The sequence below is a fragment of the Branchiostoma floridae genome, chromosome 14 (genome assembly GCF_000003815.2).
Source record: "Branchiostoma floridae strain S238N-H82 chromosome 14, Bfl_VNyyK, whole genome shotgun sequence".
NCBI classification, from domain to species: domain Eukaryota; kingdom Metazoa; phylum Chordata; class Leptocardii; order Amphioxiformes; family Branchiostomatidae; genus Branchiostoma; species Branchiostoma floridae.
This window is the reverse complement of record NC_049992.1, coordinates 6,930,142-6,947,922: the sequence shown is the minus strand read 5'-3', so window position 1 is coordinate 6,947,922 and position 17,781 is coordinate 6,930,142. Positions and strand designations below refer to the sequence as shown.

At 42.0% G+C, this 17,781-nt stretch overlaps 1 protein-coding gene across 1 annotated transcript; it reads left to right on the top strand.

The window, feature by feature from the left end:
• Positions 1-236: 236 nt before the first annotated feature.
• LOC118430061 (hemicentin-1-like) lies at positions 237-17,383 on the top strand. The gene is made up of 8 exons (XM_035840768.1): positions 237-695; positions 8,760-9,110; positions 9,890-10,183; positions 10,710-10,988; positions 11,515-11,751; positions 13,058-13,126; positions 14,955-15,140; positions 16,807-17,383. Exons 1-8 carry the CDS (start codon positions 644-646, stop codon positions 16,863-16,865), a joined length of 1,527 nt encoding a protein of 508 aa, XP_035696661.1. The 5' UTR covers positions 237-643; the 3' UTR covers positions 16,866-17,383.
• The last annotated feature ends 398 nt before the right edge of the window (positions 17,384-17,781 follow it).

The window sequence follows — 17,781 nt, the reverse complement described above, 5'->3', positions numbered from 1 at the left end:
GGTATGTATCAATGCACTTGAAGCCTCATTTTCTGGGTCAGAATCTCCTCCCGCATTTTCAACGCCATTGCCTCTCCTTGAAAAAAGTTAACATGGATGCCCTCGGGGCTGGATGAGCGAAATGCATTGCTCCTTGATTGACTGCTTCGCTACGCGTTCCAGATAGCCTGAGCCTGCGCACTGCAGAACCATTTGTTGTTATAAGCAATACCAGAATAGCCGACGATGCTGTTGGGGCCAAGTATTGCCTCGTTAATTTTCCGGCGGCGTCTGGGCGAGCTCCTACCGGCGAGGGACCGCCGCTCATCGTCGATACCGACTCGTGGAACGAGGTATCATTTCCGCTAGATCTCGTAGACAGCTCTATACGACGACGTCGCCATATCTTCGTTTCTAGCACTTCGTCCGTAGCCAGAAAAACGGAGTAGCCGTGGGACATGCTATAAGCACCTATCTTAGGACTGCATCATTCACGGTAGATCGCCATTTGACTTGGCCTAAGCCAGAGGCTCAACTGGAGGAGAAAGGTGCCGTTTTTATCGGAGACACTTCTTCGGGAAAACAATTTTGCCCGTGAATACTGCCTGAAGCAACTGGACGAGGCAATTTTGCGAGCAGCGTTTTGCGATCTGGTACCGCAACAATGACCTATCGTCATTACTTCCTGGGGCTGTTGGCAACAAGCCTTTACCATGGTAAGTAGCTGTCGCACTTGCTTTGATGATAATTTCGTGCCTAGAATGCAGTTGTATGATCTTTGCTCTCTTTATCAGTAGTGCGTCTTTGCAGTGTATAGCGTGGGAGAGATAGAACCTACTGTCTGAAAGATGGATGGACTGCGCTAGCAACCGGTTGATAGGAACGTCTTAACTTTGGCCATGTTTATACCGCTGTGTTATATAGACATATAACCATGGTTGGGAGTGATTCATGCAGGTTTCATACCACATACGTTAGACCCTCCGTCGGTTTTAATTTTCACGCTCTACTCGCCTCCTGACGTTATAAACGCCTGGGAGGTAATTCTTAACGTCCTTCCTGCGTGGAGCGAATATCGAAGTCAACTTAAGCAGAACTTAACTGCATTTTACAGGAAGCATGGCACGCTAAATGATAATCCCCTGGCAAAAAATGCAAGCCAGATGTGATTAACTGATTAAAAGATAAGCAAACTTTATTACTTCTCTTTATAAAGACTAATATTGAGAATGTTTCTTATCTTTGTAATCCTTACTTCCAACTGGTAGCATTTCTATTCCTTCTAGAATAGCAGACATCTTATCTCAATCGTCAGAGCAGAAAGTATGTCTGCGAGATAGATTGCATATGGACTTAAGTGGGTATAATTTAGTTCATGTGCATGAGTATGTATTACAGATCATTATCATATATTAATCATAGACTCTTTTCTAGATCCTGCTGCTGAGCCTAACATTATTATTGCAGCGCAACGGGGGGTAACCCAAAAGTTATGCGGGGGAGTTATAAAATAAACTGAGGAAAGTTTTAGAATGGATGAGCAATAATCTGTGAACTGTCATACGTGGTAGAAGTAAGATTTAAACATGTCTGATGTCGGTGTGCATATTAAAGTCTTGAGGTATCTTGATGATAATTACCTATATTCATATATTGCCGAGTGGAGTATTGTCAGGTTGCTTGGCACTTAACCCAGAGGTTCGACTATATTCACATGTCAATGATCTTGTGAAAGGATCCGAGGAGTAAAGTTCAAACTTGCCATTCGATACCAGTGGAAACCGCAACGCAAAGAACTGTTGGTTTTACTGAAAGTCTGTGTGAAGAATGTGTGTTCCTGAAATCCATGTGTGTAGTTTTCTGTCCAGACCCAACACTTAATCTGTCGGTCAGTCGGTCTGTCAGTCCGTCGGTCAGTCGATCGGTCAGTTAGTTGGTCAGACAGTCGGTCAGTTAGTCGGTCAGTCAGTCAGTCAGTCAGTCAGTCAGTCGGTCATTCGGTCGGTCAGTCAGTATGTCAGTCGTTCAGTCAGTCGGTCGTTCAGTTCGTCTGTCAGTCAGTCAGTCGGTCAGTCAGTCGGTCGGTCAGTCGGTCAGTCGGTCAGTCAGTCGGTCAGTCAGCCAGTTCGGTCAGTCGGTCAGTCGGGCATTCACTCACTCACTCCCTCACTCACTCACTCACTCCCTCACTCACTCACTCACTCACTCACTCACTCACTCACTCCCTCACTCCCTCACTCACTCACTCACTCACTCACTCACTCACTCACTCACTCACTCACTCACTCACTCACTCACTCACTCACTCACTCACTCACTCACTCACTCACTCACTCACTCACTCAGTAAGATACTCACACCCGACACGACATTTCCACATAATAGCACGTCTAATGGTTTGCCCCCACCTGCTAATATCTGCGCCGAGTGCGGAGGCGGGCCGTCACGTAGGCAAGTGCACCAGCGAAGTGCGGTAATTTGACGGTCTGACACGTCGGTTTCCCTGCCAGAATGCAAAATTGAGTTGTCTGTAGACGAGTCCATTCAAATACATCGCAGAGGAGGAACACAGAATATGATTTTCCGTCTTTTATTCATATCTATGCTCAGTTCCTTGATTTTTTTTTGTTAATTTTGGATTTTTTCGCTTTGTTTATTCTTTTGTTGTTCGGCATTCAATGTATATGATTGCTCATATGTGAAGGGAATTATAATAAGCTGTTTTTAATTTGGATCTATTGTAAGGAATCATTTTGGCGTAATCAACTACCGATGAATAAGCACGAAAATGATATCAGTCCATTCTCAGTTCATTGTTTTGTTTCAGAAAGGGGGTGGTTGTTTTGCTTTGCGAAAATGAAACTCTTTGCAAAGATTATGAAGAGAGATTCTGATTTCAACACGTAGACAGGAAATTTTTAAGTGTACGCCAGAGACCTTCAAGGCGCACATTTTCCTCGAATCTTCAGGAATATCTTATAAAGAAACGGCTCAAGGTCGACTGGGTTACATTGACTGGAAGGCAGACACACTATCAGGATTTCAACTATAACCTTAAAGCTTCGCGATGTATCATTTTGGTCTTAAAATGTTCTCTAGAACGAAATCTTCAGGTACATGACACGTACAGCAACCTTTCAGCATTTTTGCATCATCAGCCCACCCTAGGGGACGTACTTACCAGTGTACAGTTATCTTGTTTAGACCAGGGGTGTCTGGTTTGAGATGGTTTTAAAAACTCAGCGGGCCATGTCTAGCTTGTTTTGTTCACAATTTTAACACAAATGCAGAAACACAAAATAACAATACAGATATGCTTAAAATGGCTGTAAATGCTATTCACATGAGGTTTTGCTCTCGAGAGTATTTCAAAATTTGGGGCCAATGTTACCTAATTGGGTTTACAGTGAAATTTGCATTACCTGTATCTCGGTCACAACAGAGCAAAGATAAATATGCCATAAAAACGCTGTTATGTGTTGTAATAGTCTCGGCTGTGACACTCGTTAGCGACTCCTGTGCTGCAGTAACCCTAGTAATGATGACAGATGCCTTCATACAGGTATAACTCGAAATTACTCGGAGTCAGCTCCTAGAAGACACATTCATCCTCCGAGTTCTCTTCGGAGTTCAAGTAATAAGCTCCTGTGAGATGCGTGCCAGGCCACTGAGGCCATATGTAGCACGGAGCGAGCTGGGTAAGAAGAATAAGCAACCAAAGATGTCTGAAAACAATTTTGGAATGATCATGGCTATAGTAGAGATCAATTTTATATAGAATTACAATAGACACCATTTCTTTATATATCTTCCCTTTTCTGTTAAACCAGGTTTACGAACCCTACTTCGGATTCTCTTGTCAATTTTTTGACAGATGAGCAGGCAAGCAGTGACTTGCAGAGGTGGTTGCGACGACCTGTTTGCCTGACCTGCACATGTACTCTAATACATTGCATACCTCCAAGCTTGTAATAAAGTTATTATTATCTTTATCATTTATTATTGCATTTGTGATTTTAGTTTTATCAAATGCCACCACAAGCTTCACATGACGTTATTGTTTATACATACGAATGAAAATAAAAATACAAAGGCAGTTTATGTTGCAGGTCTCACAGGTCGATTCCAACTGTTTGTTTTTAAATTGTCTGCTGGTTGTTATTCCAAGAGTTGCCAGGTTGGCCCTCGTCGTCAGCATCGTTTGTTACTGGTGGAAGTCTCAGAATTCCACGACAAATCCCCGATGGTTTATTTTGGACATTTCCATCAGTATTTATGTGAGAAGATGTGCTCAACCAGAAGATGATGAAGTTGTAGATGGCAATTTAACACCCGACAGGAACCATATTGAAAAGACGCGTCCCGAAACAACTTGAGCAGGGATGTTGTCAAGTTGAAATGGGCCTATATTGCCGTGAAAGCGTTTTTGAAATTGCGGTTTTCACACCAGGAAAGAAACACACTAAAAGCAGTACTTTAAAAGATAGTGCCTACAATTACCGTTCCAAATGACCATGCCTTAGAGACAATAACAATCATTTAAACATATATACAGACGCCGATATGTAATAGTGCTGAATTCAAATCCCTTTCATTGCAGCGTGAAGATTACAAACGTAAAGCCACAGCCTTTTACTAAACCATCCGAAATGCGAGGAGAACTTTTGATGTGCACTTTGCTGCACTTTAGAAAAGCTTCTTTCGACAAAACCCTGAAACCAACGATTTCTAAATCACCCTGTAGAGGCGAAAGAGACCTGCTGAGGAAAGATAGGCTTCTCTAGTCATTAAGACAAAGAATTTGTCACATCCTATCTTTCATGTGCCGGTGTCTTAAGAACTTTACGGGGAAAGCTTGCGGCCTGTCAATAACGTTGCTGCTGATAACGCGCATCCTAAGAGTTAGGTTGGAGGGCGAACCGCCCTTGTTGTCTCGATAACTGGTTTTATCGTAGTTTCTGCGGGTTGAGAAGCTTAGAGTTTTTCCGTCGCGGTATTTATTGGATCGGGTTTATACACCTTGCCTGGGATACTTACACAAATGGAGATACGTGCAGTTTTCAAGGGTAAATTTGTAAACAAGGAACTTGCATGATAGAGCATTTTGCGTCAAAGTTTTTGTAGTGACATTCGTTGTTTTATAACGCGTTTTAAGTTAAATTGTTTTTATTTTGTTTAAGTTTGTGTTGGTTATGTTCCGTTGTAGTAGGCTGATAAAAACCTTTTGTAAAAAGCTTAAAGGGTCTTATTGTTGTCTACAAATTCACCAAATTAGTTGATAACACAAGTCTGCTGCAATATCTTAAGATTTCAGAAAAATACAAATTTGCAGTACATGCTATTTGTTGTACATCCTTCTGTACATCCCCTCAAGTAACACCTTAACATGATAGAATAAGCTAAACGTAAAGTAAACTTCAACCTATCGCTCTTAAAAGATAAAATGTATACATCGCGCATAAATGGAGACTGATACATATAGAATACAACACGGGGTATTCCGTATCACCCTCGGTCCCAGCCCTCCCGCGGATCAGATCGCCCGAGTGCCGAAGGTGTTGAATTTTATTTATGTCATACTCACCTGAGAAAACCCATGTTTTTATGCGAAATGCGCCAGAAGTTGAACAAATTTGGTGCCCTCGAACAAGAAGTGTTCCAACGTCCGAGTCAGGTATTCGAATTGCCAACCGTGCCGCACTCGGCCCGCTCGAAATGGTTCGATTTACTCGAAGGAAGCCTGTGTGATACAACTTTCAAACCTGTGTGATACGGAAGTTATCACACGGTCCGGAACACCCGTATCGAACGTTTTCGCGTCACAGGTATGACATAAACCTAAAGACATTAGAATTCCTATTAGTAATACGTGGCTAAGATTTCTTTCTTATAACATTGCTCTGATTACTTAAGTCAAATCCTTACCTTCAACCTGAGCCAAGACCTTTCCTCTACTAAGAGCTCGTGAATCTAGATCTAGACATTTTACCGCGAGCTTTGACCCTTCACTGCCATTATCGATTTCGACCTTTCTTTTTGCAACCCCTACCTTTTTTTAGCAACTAACATGCAGAACCGTCCACAGCTTCTCGAGTTTTGTTATACAAACCACACACACACAAATATACACACCCGGCTGCAATACCGTAGGAATTTGCCAGGGAACCCATTTTACTGGACCTTTCTTTACACAACCGCTACTAAAATACCAAATATAACGAAGATCCATCCACAGGTTATACTCTTGACCTATGTAACGCTGGTTCACCTTAATCCGAAGGTGACCTATATCCGTTGTTTGTAAAAAAACATTCAAGGATATGAAGTCGACGGACGGTGGTTTCAAATCGGAACCGTTTGAAAGTATTGCAAATTTTGAACCACAGTCCGCAGACTTAATACTCCTTAATGTGTGCTTCCATTTAATTAAAGACAATGGATAAAGGTCACCCCGTGGATAAAGGTGAACCGGTGTTACATACCCACGCGACAGCCGCTCCACTATGGCACAACTGAAAACTTAATCTTCTTGCTGAAGATAACGACAGTAACTCACTTACTTACCATTTTACACTGAGCCCACCAAAAGCTGTAAACGTCATACAGAGCTCAATTTGATTGAATTTAAGAATGCACATGTCAATCATAGGCATGAAACGATGTCTTACTCCCGCCGCCTACATCCGGGAAGTCTCCCCCACTCCGTCTGAGACGTCAATCATCCGCCTCCGGTGCATTTACCTGGCGCTGTAGAAGCTTTATAACATCTCAGTAACTTTCTCAGCTAAAATGTCAGGTTTAATGTCCACTCCCCCGCAAAATATGTAGGCGGCCTTTTGGATACATCTCCTGCACTTAAGCATGATTACAGGTTGAATACTCCACTATGCCATACCAATCGACACAAAAACTCTCCGATCCCATACCTGGTGAAACTGTTGAACAAGTGACTGTGAACTAGACATCTGAACTCACGTAACCCAGCACTGAATTTCTCTTAAGCCTACCGAATGTTCTTCACGTTGTATCTCAATCGTCAGATGTTTTAAGTGATCGAGTTTATCATTATGTATACTAATATATTTGTAATGTATATAATTTTATTCAACCGTTTTAATGATTTTAAGTTAGTGTGTGCTGAAGTGTAATGTATCACACAATTTAGCCCTAAAGACCGCGAAATTGTACAAATAAACCATTCTGATTCTGATGCTTCAGACAGGAAATGTTTTATAGAGTCAATAAAAACTTCTACATTGTATATACAGCCACTCTTCTCGTCCATTGTCTAGATTTGCATAACATTGGCCAGTTGTGTTTAATCTATGTGCCAGAGGCCTTGAACCTTGACATATCAACCTTAGAATGGCGAACCGTCTTATTTGGAAAACCCTGCCATCCTCCACCATTCATCATATCCTAATCGCAGCCCACAAAACACGTCAAGGAGTTTCCATCAACAATTTATCATACTTACGATTCTGTCTTCACAATCCTCCCAAACACACCCTAACGTAAGGTGCGCAAAGCTAAGCCGATAAACGTACGCCTAGGAGAGGCAACTACAGTAAACTTATGAGATATCGCTACTTTGACCCTCGTCAAGCACACTCTCTGTCATTATACGTCAAGAAGAGACGTATCTTAGGACGTCAGATGTGACAAGAAGCGACGTATCTTAGGATATCAGATGTGAGTAGCTTGAAGGAAAAATCGCATCGCATTCTTCGTGACTTTTACTGCCCTATATTAGAAATATAGGGGAAGTTTTAGGCACAAATTACAGAACAAACTTATAACTTGTGTTTATCTTAAACATTCGGTGGTTGAGGAAAGAAACTGCGCGTCGAATGTCATTCAAAGTGGATTCTAAGTGTATTCTAACTATTCTAACTGCATTATGTCCGCATTCTGCGGCATTTCAACAAATTCGTAACATTCTTATCTCATTCGATGGAGAACCGAAACGGCAAGCCACTTCGAATCCTGCCCGAATGTAGCCAAAAGAATATCTGGAATGCAGTGAGAATTTCTAGAATACACTACGAATTGCCAGAAAAAAAAAGATTTTTATTCTGACGGCATTTTGGCTCATTCCTTCTCGTGTAAAGGGGATATAAGGTCCATTCGAAATTCCAACGAAGAATGGCCCCGAATGTGGCACGAATTTTGCAAAGACTTCATTCCAGCTGGTTCTGCTTGATTTCTGTTAATTCGGGTTCAGTGTGAAGGCCGTATAAGTCTCTCAGGACTGTGAATTAGTTGCCGTAACACTATCAAACGATTAAAACATAAAAAGACGAGCACTCGGGTATTAGGTATAGAAATTGATATTCTTCATGCGATTGTGTAAACCGACTGTTACTAAATCCATACAATCCTATATTTTCACCATAACCAACAAGCGAGAAGAATAGGAACGTCTTTTCTAGACAAGATGTATGATAATTCTACATGTATGTTGTCTTTGTTGTGACCTATAGCTAGCTAGGTTGGGCACAAACCTACAATAAAGGTCTTCATTCATTCATTAATGTCCCGAAAAAACAAGAATGCGCAGTCCTGAAGAAATAAAAAGCGATTCACTGCATTTCATTCTGAACTTGACCTCTAAAATTGACCCAACATCTATTTCACCTGTCGGTTCCTAATGGTAGATGACCTCCATTTCCCACCTATAACAGGCTTACTGCAGACCTGCATGAAGCAGCGGTCTTCTCCATCAGTAGTGCGGCCGCAAACTGCAGCAGAACTAATCACTCTCATCCATTATGTTCCAGGGATGACCGCACAGGGCAGCATCGGGCTCCACATGGCCAAGAACTTCCAGGCCATCTTGGGCGATCCCGTCACATTGCCGGCCACGTACTCATCAGACTACGCCGTAGTTGCGGTAACGTGGTATAAAGTACAGGGGAATGATAAGTCTAAGCGGACCATGATCTTTAATTATGCTCCAATGGCGGGTCTAAGAGAGGCCTATGGTACTTACGTTGGACGAGCAGACATTGTAGACGGTGCAGGTCTAAGGATCAACCCCACAAGGTTGCAGGATGAAGGAACATATGTGTTAGTGGTCATGGTTGCGGGAGTGCCCAGTGAAGAGGGCTTTGTAAAACTTTCTCTTTTGGGTACGTATCTTTGTCAATGGGTGAATAAGAACACTTACGTCAAGAATGCATTTCTATATTTTTACGTCTTTATTCCTGTTGAAAACATCAGATCGCGGTGCACATAAAAGGAAAATCATATCCTATTTCACACTTTCACTCTATGAAACACGAAAAGGGACAGAAATATCGATGGAGACAGATAGCCATCGTTGTTTTAAATTAACTTCTGATATACACGTGAAAGACGTTACACAAAAAAGTGGAACACGTCATGATTGGTCCTCTCTATAAGCCACGCTTGGCAGTAAAACTTGATATAACGCCTGCGATGTTACAGAAATGAAATATTACCTCATTTATGCCCGCATACACATTTTATCGAGCGTTAAATGTCGGACTGGCAAGGTAATTTGAAAACCTGGTAGGGTCGTTTCACCCCGTGTTACTACCTGTTTAGGACCATGATTTATCATGTTGGCTTTACAACGAAACGATGTTCTATAACTGTTTAGTGGTCTAAACAAGGGGATGTATGTTCAATGAGCCTGCAGGTTGTAAACAACACTTTTGTAGCACGTGGAAAACTTGTGATTGGTATGTGTGGTCATGACTTTGACTAGAAAATATTGAGTACACACAATAAAACTGTGCAGATATAAAACTTCACATTGTTGAAAACCGCTTTTTGTGTAGTAGACCTCAAATCAGTGCAATTATTGTTAGCACATTCATCATTACTTTCTTATTGTCTTCGTTACATGCATAACACACACGGCTCTACTCCATAATTCTTTCAGTTCCTCCTGTGGTGCAAGTTGGACCCACAAGTCCTTTCGTCGTGACGTCAGGTAAAACCGTCACCCTGACATGCGCAGTGAGGAACGCCAAGCCGAACGTGACGTCACTACACTGGAAGAAAGATGACTTCCCAATCGAGACCTACGGATTCGACACGAAGTACTCCGGCGGAAACGTCCGGACGCCATCTTTGAACATTCATCACGTGACCAGGACCGACTCGGGTCGATACAGCTGTGTGGTGGATCACGTGATCCAGTCGGCGAGTGATGAGATGCAAGTTGACGTTCAATGTGAGGATTTTGAAAATACTTGTCTTATTTCATCTAAATGATTCCTATTAGACTAAAGCCGTTGACATTGATTACATTGCTACAAGTAAATGCTCGACCAATGAGGTACATTTGTAAGAGTGCTGGGAGTTCAGCTTTTTGTCGATGTTAGTTTGAATTCGGTAAATGATGAAAAAGTTAACCAGCTTTCACCCTGTGTTTACGGTGATATATAGCGTTTGGCCCATATAATCGAATAGACCACTGAGTAAGCGAATCGTGGTAACCACAGGTTACTGGGCATGTGCAACTTCCCCGTTTGGGAAAGTGGGTCAATAACATTACTATCATATGTCTAATTCAAACTGGCACTGAAGTTGAAATCCCTTCAGTCCTATAAGTGAGCTTATTGTGCGCTTAGTAATACATACTTCTTTAACCCATGCTATTCACGTTATGGCTGTATAATTCATTGCAATGAAGGCCTGTGATTGGTCAACACGGCGTGGCTATATGAAAATGAGTTATAATTTATCATATTTTCTAGATCCGGCGTCCATAATTAGCATGTCAGACACCAGTGCTGCCACAGTATTCGATCACGTGACCCTGCAGTGCGTTGCCGATGGCAACCCGCCGCCTAACATCACGTGGACAAGAGACGGCATCCCATTGGCTGCTAGGTCTCACGTCCTGTCGCGTGACGTGCGCGCCAGTTCTGTGATCCTGCGTGACGTCCAGGTGAACGACACGGGCACGTACCTGTGTGCGGCGGGCAACTTCGTTGGCGAGGGGGATGTGAAGAAATTACATCTCAAGGTACAAGGTAGGATCATGAACTTGACCTTTCTCCCATTGCCAGAGCCATGTGTTGTGTCAGTGACCCTTAGTAAGGCCTGAAGAAACTTTTAACCAATAGCATCAATGGACATGACCCATAAGACCCACATGTTTCCGTAACTGGCAGCCAGAGATGAAAATATTCATGGAGCCTAAATGATTTCTGTAACTCATTATTAACCGATCAGATTGTAGCAAACGACCGAGACTTTCCTATTGGACTATCTGAACCTTCTCTTCGCCTCTTATATATCAATTTATAGTGAGGGTATAAAACCTATTGTTCTACAAGATCTTAGTTCTCATTGTCACTGACGAAAGATAGTGAGTGGCCATGGATGCTATCTGACCGCTTCCAAAATCATATTTAGTTGCTTGAGTAATAGCTATTTGGCATACCTGATTAGTTATTCAACCGTCATCGACCACCGAGACGACCACCAAAGGCATTCACTTTAAACGATGAAAGAGGCTGACAAGTTGTTGTAATTGTACCGTTTGTTGTCCAACAGCTCCGGGAGTCAGCATGTCATCCACCACGATCGCCATCATCGTAGGCTCCACAGCGGGCGGCCTGTGGCTGCTCATCTGCATAGCGATCTGTGTGTACGGTGTCAGGAGGCGGAAAAGGGCGAAGGAGAAGAAGAAGTTCGCGTTCTACTACAACATGGGTCGCCGTGACCCGCCCGTAGGAAAGAGTCCCAAACGAACTAAGGGAAGTGAACCGCCGCCCTATGTTGTATTACCAGGTGGGTTTTCATTCATTATTATACATGTTGTCATAAAGCCTTGATAGCCGATTGTAACAAAAGGTTTGCACTAGTTAGCAAGCTATAGTAGGGTTTTACTGTCTTGTTTGCCTTAATCTGAACTGAACTGAACTTGCCTCAATGTTCCACAACTGATCCGTAATAGTAACACAAAATTACAATAAATACTCTTTCCAAATTGTGGATGAGAAATTCATGTCGCCTCTGACCGCACACATGCACTTTCTTGACTCAGTCTTAAATAAATTTGTATCGATAACCATCGTTAACGTAATACACTCTATATTGCGGGACTGCAAGGCGCCAGAAGACTAGCCTGGTATCCAGCCGTAATATAGCTCCCGAGTCTCTTCTCTCCTCTTCGTAATTGCGAAGATACCGGGCTACCAGAAGACCTCACTGGCCATTGACTTTCACTACACGAATATGCATGAGTGTCGCAATTCCCTGCCAATTATTGTACCGGATCACACACACATATATAGAGCCAGGGGTACAACCCGCCGTACGTGCAATTTGTCCGTACGTTTTTTCGGGAGGCCACGTCCGCCACGTATTTCTGAAAACGTTCAGGCTGTACAGGGCAGGCGCGTCGCCCGTCCAGGGGGCGAATTCACAGCCCGATGGCACACAAAGTTTTGTCTGCACGTAAAGTTCTACGGCGTGTCTGCGTGCTCCAAAATATATTTGAGGGTGTGATGACTTCTTTCCATGGTGACAGAGTATCCCGATCGCTGGATTCCATAGCGATAACGAAAACTGAGCTCCAGGTTTAGCGGTAAACGACCGCAAACTCTGTGGGGAGGGGCTCCATAGAGTCCAGTACTGTGAGAGCTCGTGTTATGCTAAAGTCACATTTCCAAACCGTGGCCCGGCAGGGGTGTTTGCGGAAACGGAAAATAAAACTGTTTATCCAGATATATACACAAGTTATGTTAATGACTAATTTGTTTACGTTCTATGTGTTTAATATCTTTTACATTGTACTTTTCGTTCTTGATAGCTGCCCTACCGTGGGTTCGGGTTTGGTAAAGTGAACCATGGCATTACATATAACGCTAGTCCACCTTTATCCGCGGGGTGACCTTTATCCGTTTAGGAGTATTACGTCTGCGAACTATGGTTTCAAATTTGCAATATTTTCAAAATGTTCCGATTTGAAACAACCGTCTGTCGAATTCATATTCCTAAATACGCTTTTTTTTACAAACAACGGATATAGGTCACCCTCGGATAAAGGTGAAACAGAGTACTAAAGTTGGCACTATCTCTCCGTGTATTACAGCAAAGCCCGTGGGGTCCAAATCCACCTACGCCGGGATAAACACGATGAGGAAGACTGCAGCCCTCAAAGGTACGCCGCTGAAAATCGCATCCAAACGTATTAGTACACAGTACAGCGCACAAATCCCATAATCTTACAGAGTTGCAATGATTAGTGAAATACGTTTCTTGGCATTTTCACCTTCAGTTGTGCTAAGCCTAAGTTATTCCAACAGGAGAAGAAAATTGAAGACATAAATGATTCAGCGAAAGAACCAGACATTTTGTCGAGGATAGGATTTAACGAGGCCATTGGTTTTCTGTGATCAAGGAGAGGAAAGGAAGCTCTTGTTGAAAGATGTCACATGATATGTAAACGTAATACTTTCTTCATTATGACAATGACTTTCTCTTGAATACCAATGGTAATAACAGCAGTCTCTGAAATATCACTTTAGATGTATAGACTACTGCCCTATACCCAGTTGGGTGACAAAAACAGTAGCAAATTGAAAATAAAAGTCTTCCAACTCTAACCCTAACCCTAACCTAAAGTCTCTCTCTCGCTCATAAGTCTACCGGGTACCCTATGGCCAAGTCGACCAAAATAAAACTCGAAAACTTGGTGAATTAAATGCGGCATTCTCAATTCATCAATTCTCGAGATATAGATTCTTATTGTGCACACCTCATCAGAGGTATAGAATCAGCAACAAAATCTTTGTACGGGTCGTATTGCAAGGTCATCCAAAAAATGGGATTTGGCAAACTCACCAACCAAAAACTGTGAAAAATGAATAAAATTGCTGAAATGAAATTCAAAATGTCCAAAAAAAATTTCTTCACATGACAAGCACATACTCTGCAGTATTTCAAGTTATAGGGGCGAAACTACCACTGAAAATACCTACACTATAGTATTATAAAAATTTATGCCTGGCCATACAAGCCTCGTTTTGGTGCAATGACCCTGTCTGACCCCGGAAAATCCAATATGGCTGCCACATCTGGAAATACACTTATTCAAATATCCAAGTGTTGTTCAAGACAATTTAGAGATGACCTCAATATCACAGTTTTGTTAATAGGCGGAGTTAGCGTACCCACCGGGATGGTGTTATCAAGAAGGAACCAATATTCTACAAGAGAGCTCCAAAATATTGCCACCATTAACAAGCAATATTGTCACGTTTATGAAGGTCAGACATCCAGGTAAACAATATTTAAGGTGATTCAATCTCTACAAATGGATAGAAATAGGTCGTGTCGAGAGACATCCATTACTCTTCTTTAAGTGTTACAAGAACGAACTTGCAAAACAATTCAATACAAGTACAACTAACTATGGAAGTAAGTTGAGCATATCAGAGTCACTAACTCATAGGGATCATCGTCACTCATATGTAAATCATGTTTAGATAGTTATTATTGGTAGACATCGCCATATGAACTGTGTATTGTCCTTTTTGATGCTTTACCGTGCACAGGTGCATCAGTGTATGGTAAAGAAATCTTGTTATTTACAACAACTACCTTTCTTGTCTATCGATCTATAAACTATATGGACTTTTAGTGCCGGGCCCCACATGGCCAAACCCTTAGGTAGAATATCAGGCAAAATTGAAAACAACTACACAGCACCGCGGTGGCAGTTCTTAACGGTTATTACTAAGCCATAAAAGTGCACCAGGGGTTATTCTATCGATTCCAGACAAGACGGCAGAATGAATATATACGCGGCGTATCTTGGGTATTGCTATCAGAGAATACCAGACGAAACTGTTATTGCCGTAAGCCTAAAGAATTATGACATCAGTGCATCTGTGCGCGGTTAAGTATTCCGGCTTCACTTCATTTAACTGTAAAGGACGAGAACTTCGATATGAGACAATAAATCGTTATTTTTGAATTTCTTTCAGGCTCGCGGCGATTCGCCAAGGCCCTGTACTCGTACGTGCCCCACGAAGAGAACGAGCTACGCTTGGAGGTTGATGACGTCATCGAGGTGCTGGAGGGGGAAGATGGCGGCTGGTGCTTGGGTTACCTGCGGGGCAGGATAGGCCTCTTCCCCTCCAACTATGTCAAGTTCATACAGGATCGGAGAGGTCTGTACAGGATTGAAACGTAGTTGTAGGAAGGTACCAGAAAGTTTCCTATGGAGTCAGGGTACCGTAAATGCATTTAAGTTCGCGGGGATTTAATTTCGCGGTAGCGGGAAAAGAACTGTTCGCGGTGGTTTTAAGTTTGCGGGCGGTAGCACCCTGCACTGTAGGCCCTTACTGCCATAGATCTGCCATAAAATCTTCGCGGTGGTTTTAAGTTCGCTGTAAATTGGCAACGCGAAAACCGTGAACATAAAACCACCGCGAATATCTCTGCATTTACAGAACTTCCATATTCCGTCCAAATGTGATTGAAAATAAAATCAAATTCGCAATCAATGACTAAGAACCTTGTTGTAAAGCTCTTGACCTTCATTTCTGCTTATTAAGAAGAATTTGCAATATTTCATTCTAGATAGATAAATAGTGTTTTAGAAGTAGACTATCATTACCGTGGACAGAAATACATAAAAAATCTTAGAAACAATACTGTAAACGGTAACAACATCCATATATTGATACCCCTTGTTATTACTATTATTTATGTAATGGCCTTTGCTATAGTGTATCTATTCTACAGTTGCAGAATACCTCTAGAAAGGTCCAAACTTTTGTTGTACTCATGATTTTGACTCTCTATGATCTATTGTTTTGCTCAATGATTAAAATCCTTTAGTCCATACATCAACAATTTATTAATTAGCATTGGCTTTATGAATTTACAATTTATTGCTAATGTACGGACGAGAAATAATTATTTGGATCTCCGCTAAGCCACTAAATCAATATGACCTTAAGTTGATATTTTGAGCAATATACATTTCAAGGTCACAAATCCGTGTTCATGAAGAATGAGTTGGAAACTGACATGACAGTGTTTATCGGGAAACGCCGATTCCCTGGAGCAGATTCATCGGTCTGTTATGGTCAAATGTCAGCAATTTTTTTGATTACATAAAACCAGGGGTTTTTGGTCACGAATATGAAGCATAATGGCAATGTTTTTTGTTTGAACCTTTGTTTATTCATCAACTTCATTGTCTTAAATCTAGCACATTGTTTCAATAGATCGTTAAAACAGTTCTAGAATTTAGGATGAAGGAGAATTCTTGTTACACAACCAGTGGGTACTTACATAGCTTAGTACCCACTGGTTGTGTAACAAGAATTCTCCTTTATCCTATATTCTACCAACCTGATGAAACTATTTTCGGAAGTTCTAGAATTGCCATTTCAGTCGCATCTAGATGGAAACTCTCACTGAAGTTGCGTCAAGCATGCGTCGTTCGGGGTTCGAAAGATACTCAACGAATTTCAGAGATAAAGAACGAATTTTCTTAGGTTTTGTGTAGTTTTTCGTCTTCTGAGTCATACTTTTGCGTATTACGCAATATCTGAATTATGACAATCACAAAACAGTGACGCAGTGAACAAACCCGGCAGTGACGCATGCGTGACGCAAGTGCAGTGAGAGTGCATCTTTAAGCCCTGTGCACCTTTGTGTAATGACTTATATATAAGAAGGGTAATGTGGTTGCCTCTGTAGTTAATCCTAAGAAAGAAACCTCCCAAATCCTCCCGTGGAGTCCAGTGACAGTGATGTATTGGTTAACGACGAGGGTTTAATTTGTGTACTGACACATCCCCAATCGTCTGTTTGTCTCTCCAGTTGTGGCAGCTCGCCAGATTGCCGAAGCGGAGGAAATACAGATGAAGCGGAGTGTTTAAAGGCGACGTCTAAGATGGATCACTGTTGCCGTACGAGACTCAGAAAGTTGTCTCTCGACTCAAGCTACTCCATCCGTATACTTCACTCGCGGGCAAAAGTGACGGGTTGGCGCGGTATCAAAGTATTTCATCAAAATACACTTCACCGTTTGATACGGTTGTGTGTACAGAAGAAGAAGACAGGCATTTGATGGCTAATAATACGCTACTGCATTTCTCGCAACGTCGCAGTACGACAGCAAACTGATTAGGGTATTCGTATAATAGTTGTGAGTGCAAATTTTAATTGTCTTGTGGCAGAAAAGGCTAATTTACATCCTTCTTGCTTGTTTTTGGTTCTGTCACAGCCTGCTTGAAAAGTTAACATCAAAATTGTATGACCGCTCACGACAAATGTGACTGCGAGATGTAACTAGTACCCATCAATATACGACAACGGTAATACTTGAAGTTGAATGTAAGTTCATCTGTGACGGTAGCCAACCTTCCCTCAACAGAAACGGGGGCCGATATCAACTGCCAAGCACCTTTGACCCTTTGCTGACGTCACACTTCCGTTCCGGAATTGTGACTTTGGCATCTGGGACTCTGGGTCATTTCAACTTGAGAAGGATCAGAGGACTGATCGAAAGCTTGTTGGTAAGCGCTTTATTTTGTGTACGGATATATGGTCTTAAAATTGCAACATAATGACAATGGTAATACTTTACCAGATCCAGACCTTGACGTAATGAGTAAGTGGACTTGTCTGTTTGTGTTTGAGTCACTCGTGGCATTTCTGAATCGATGTACAGACTACTGGCACCACTTCAGCTCAGTCTATCACTTAACATCCATAAACAAAGTATATGTAGGATTGACGGCATAATCATGTTGATTATGAGCACTCAGACAGATAAATTTCCACGACATATAG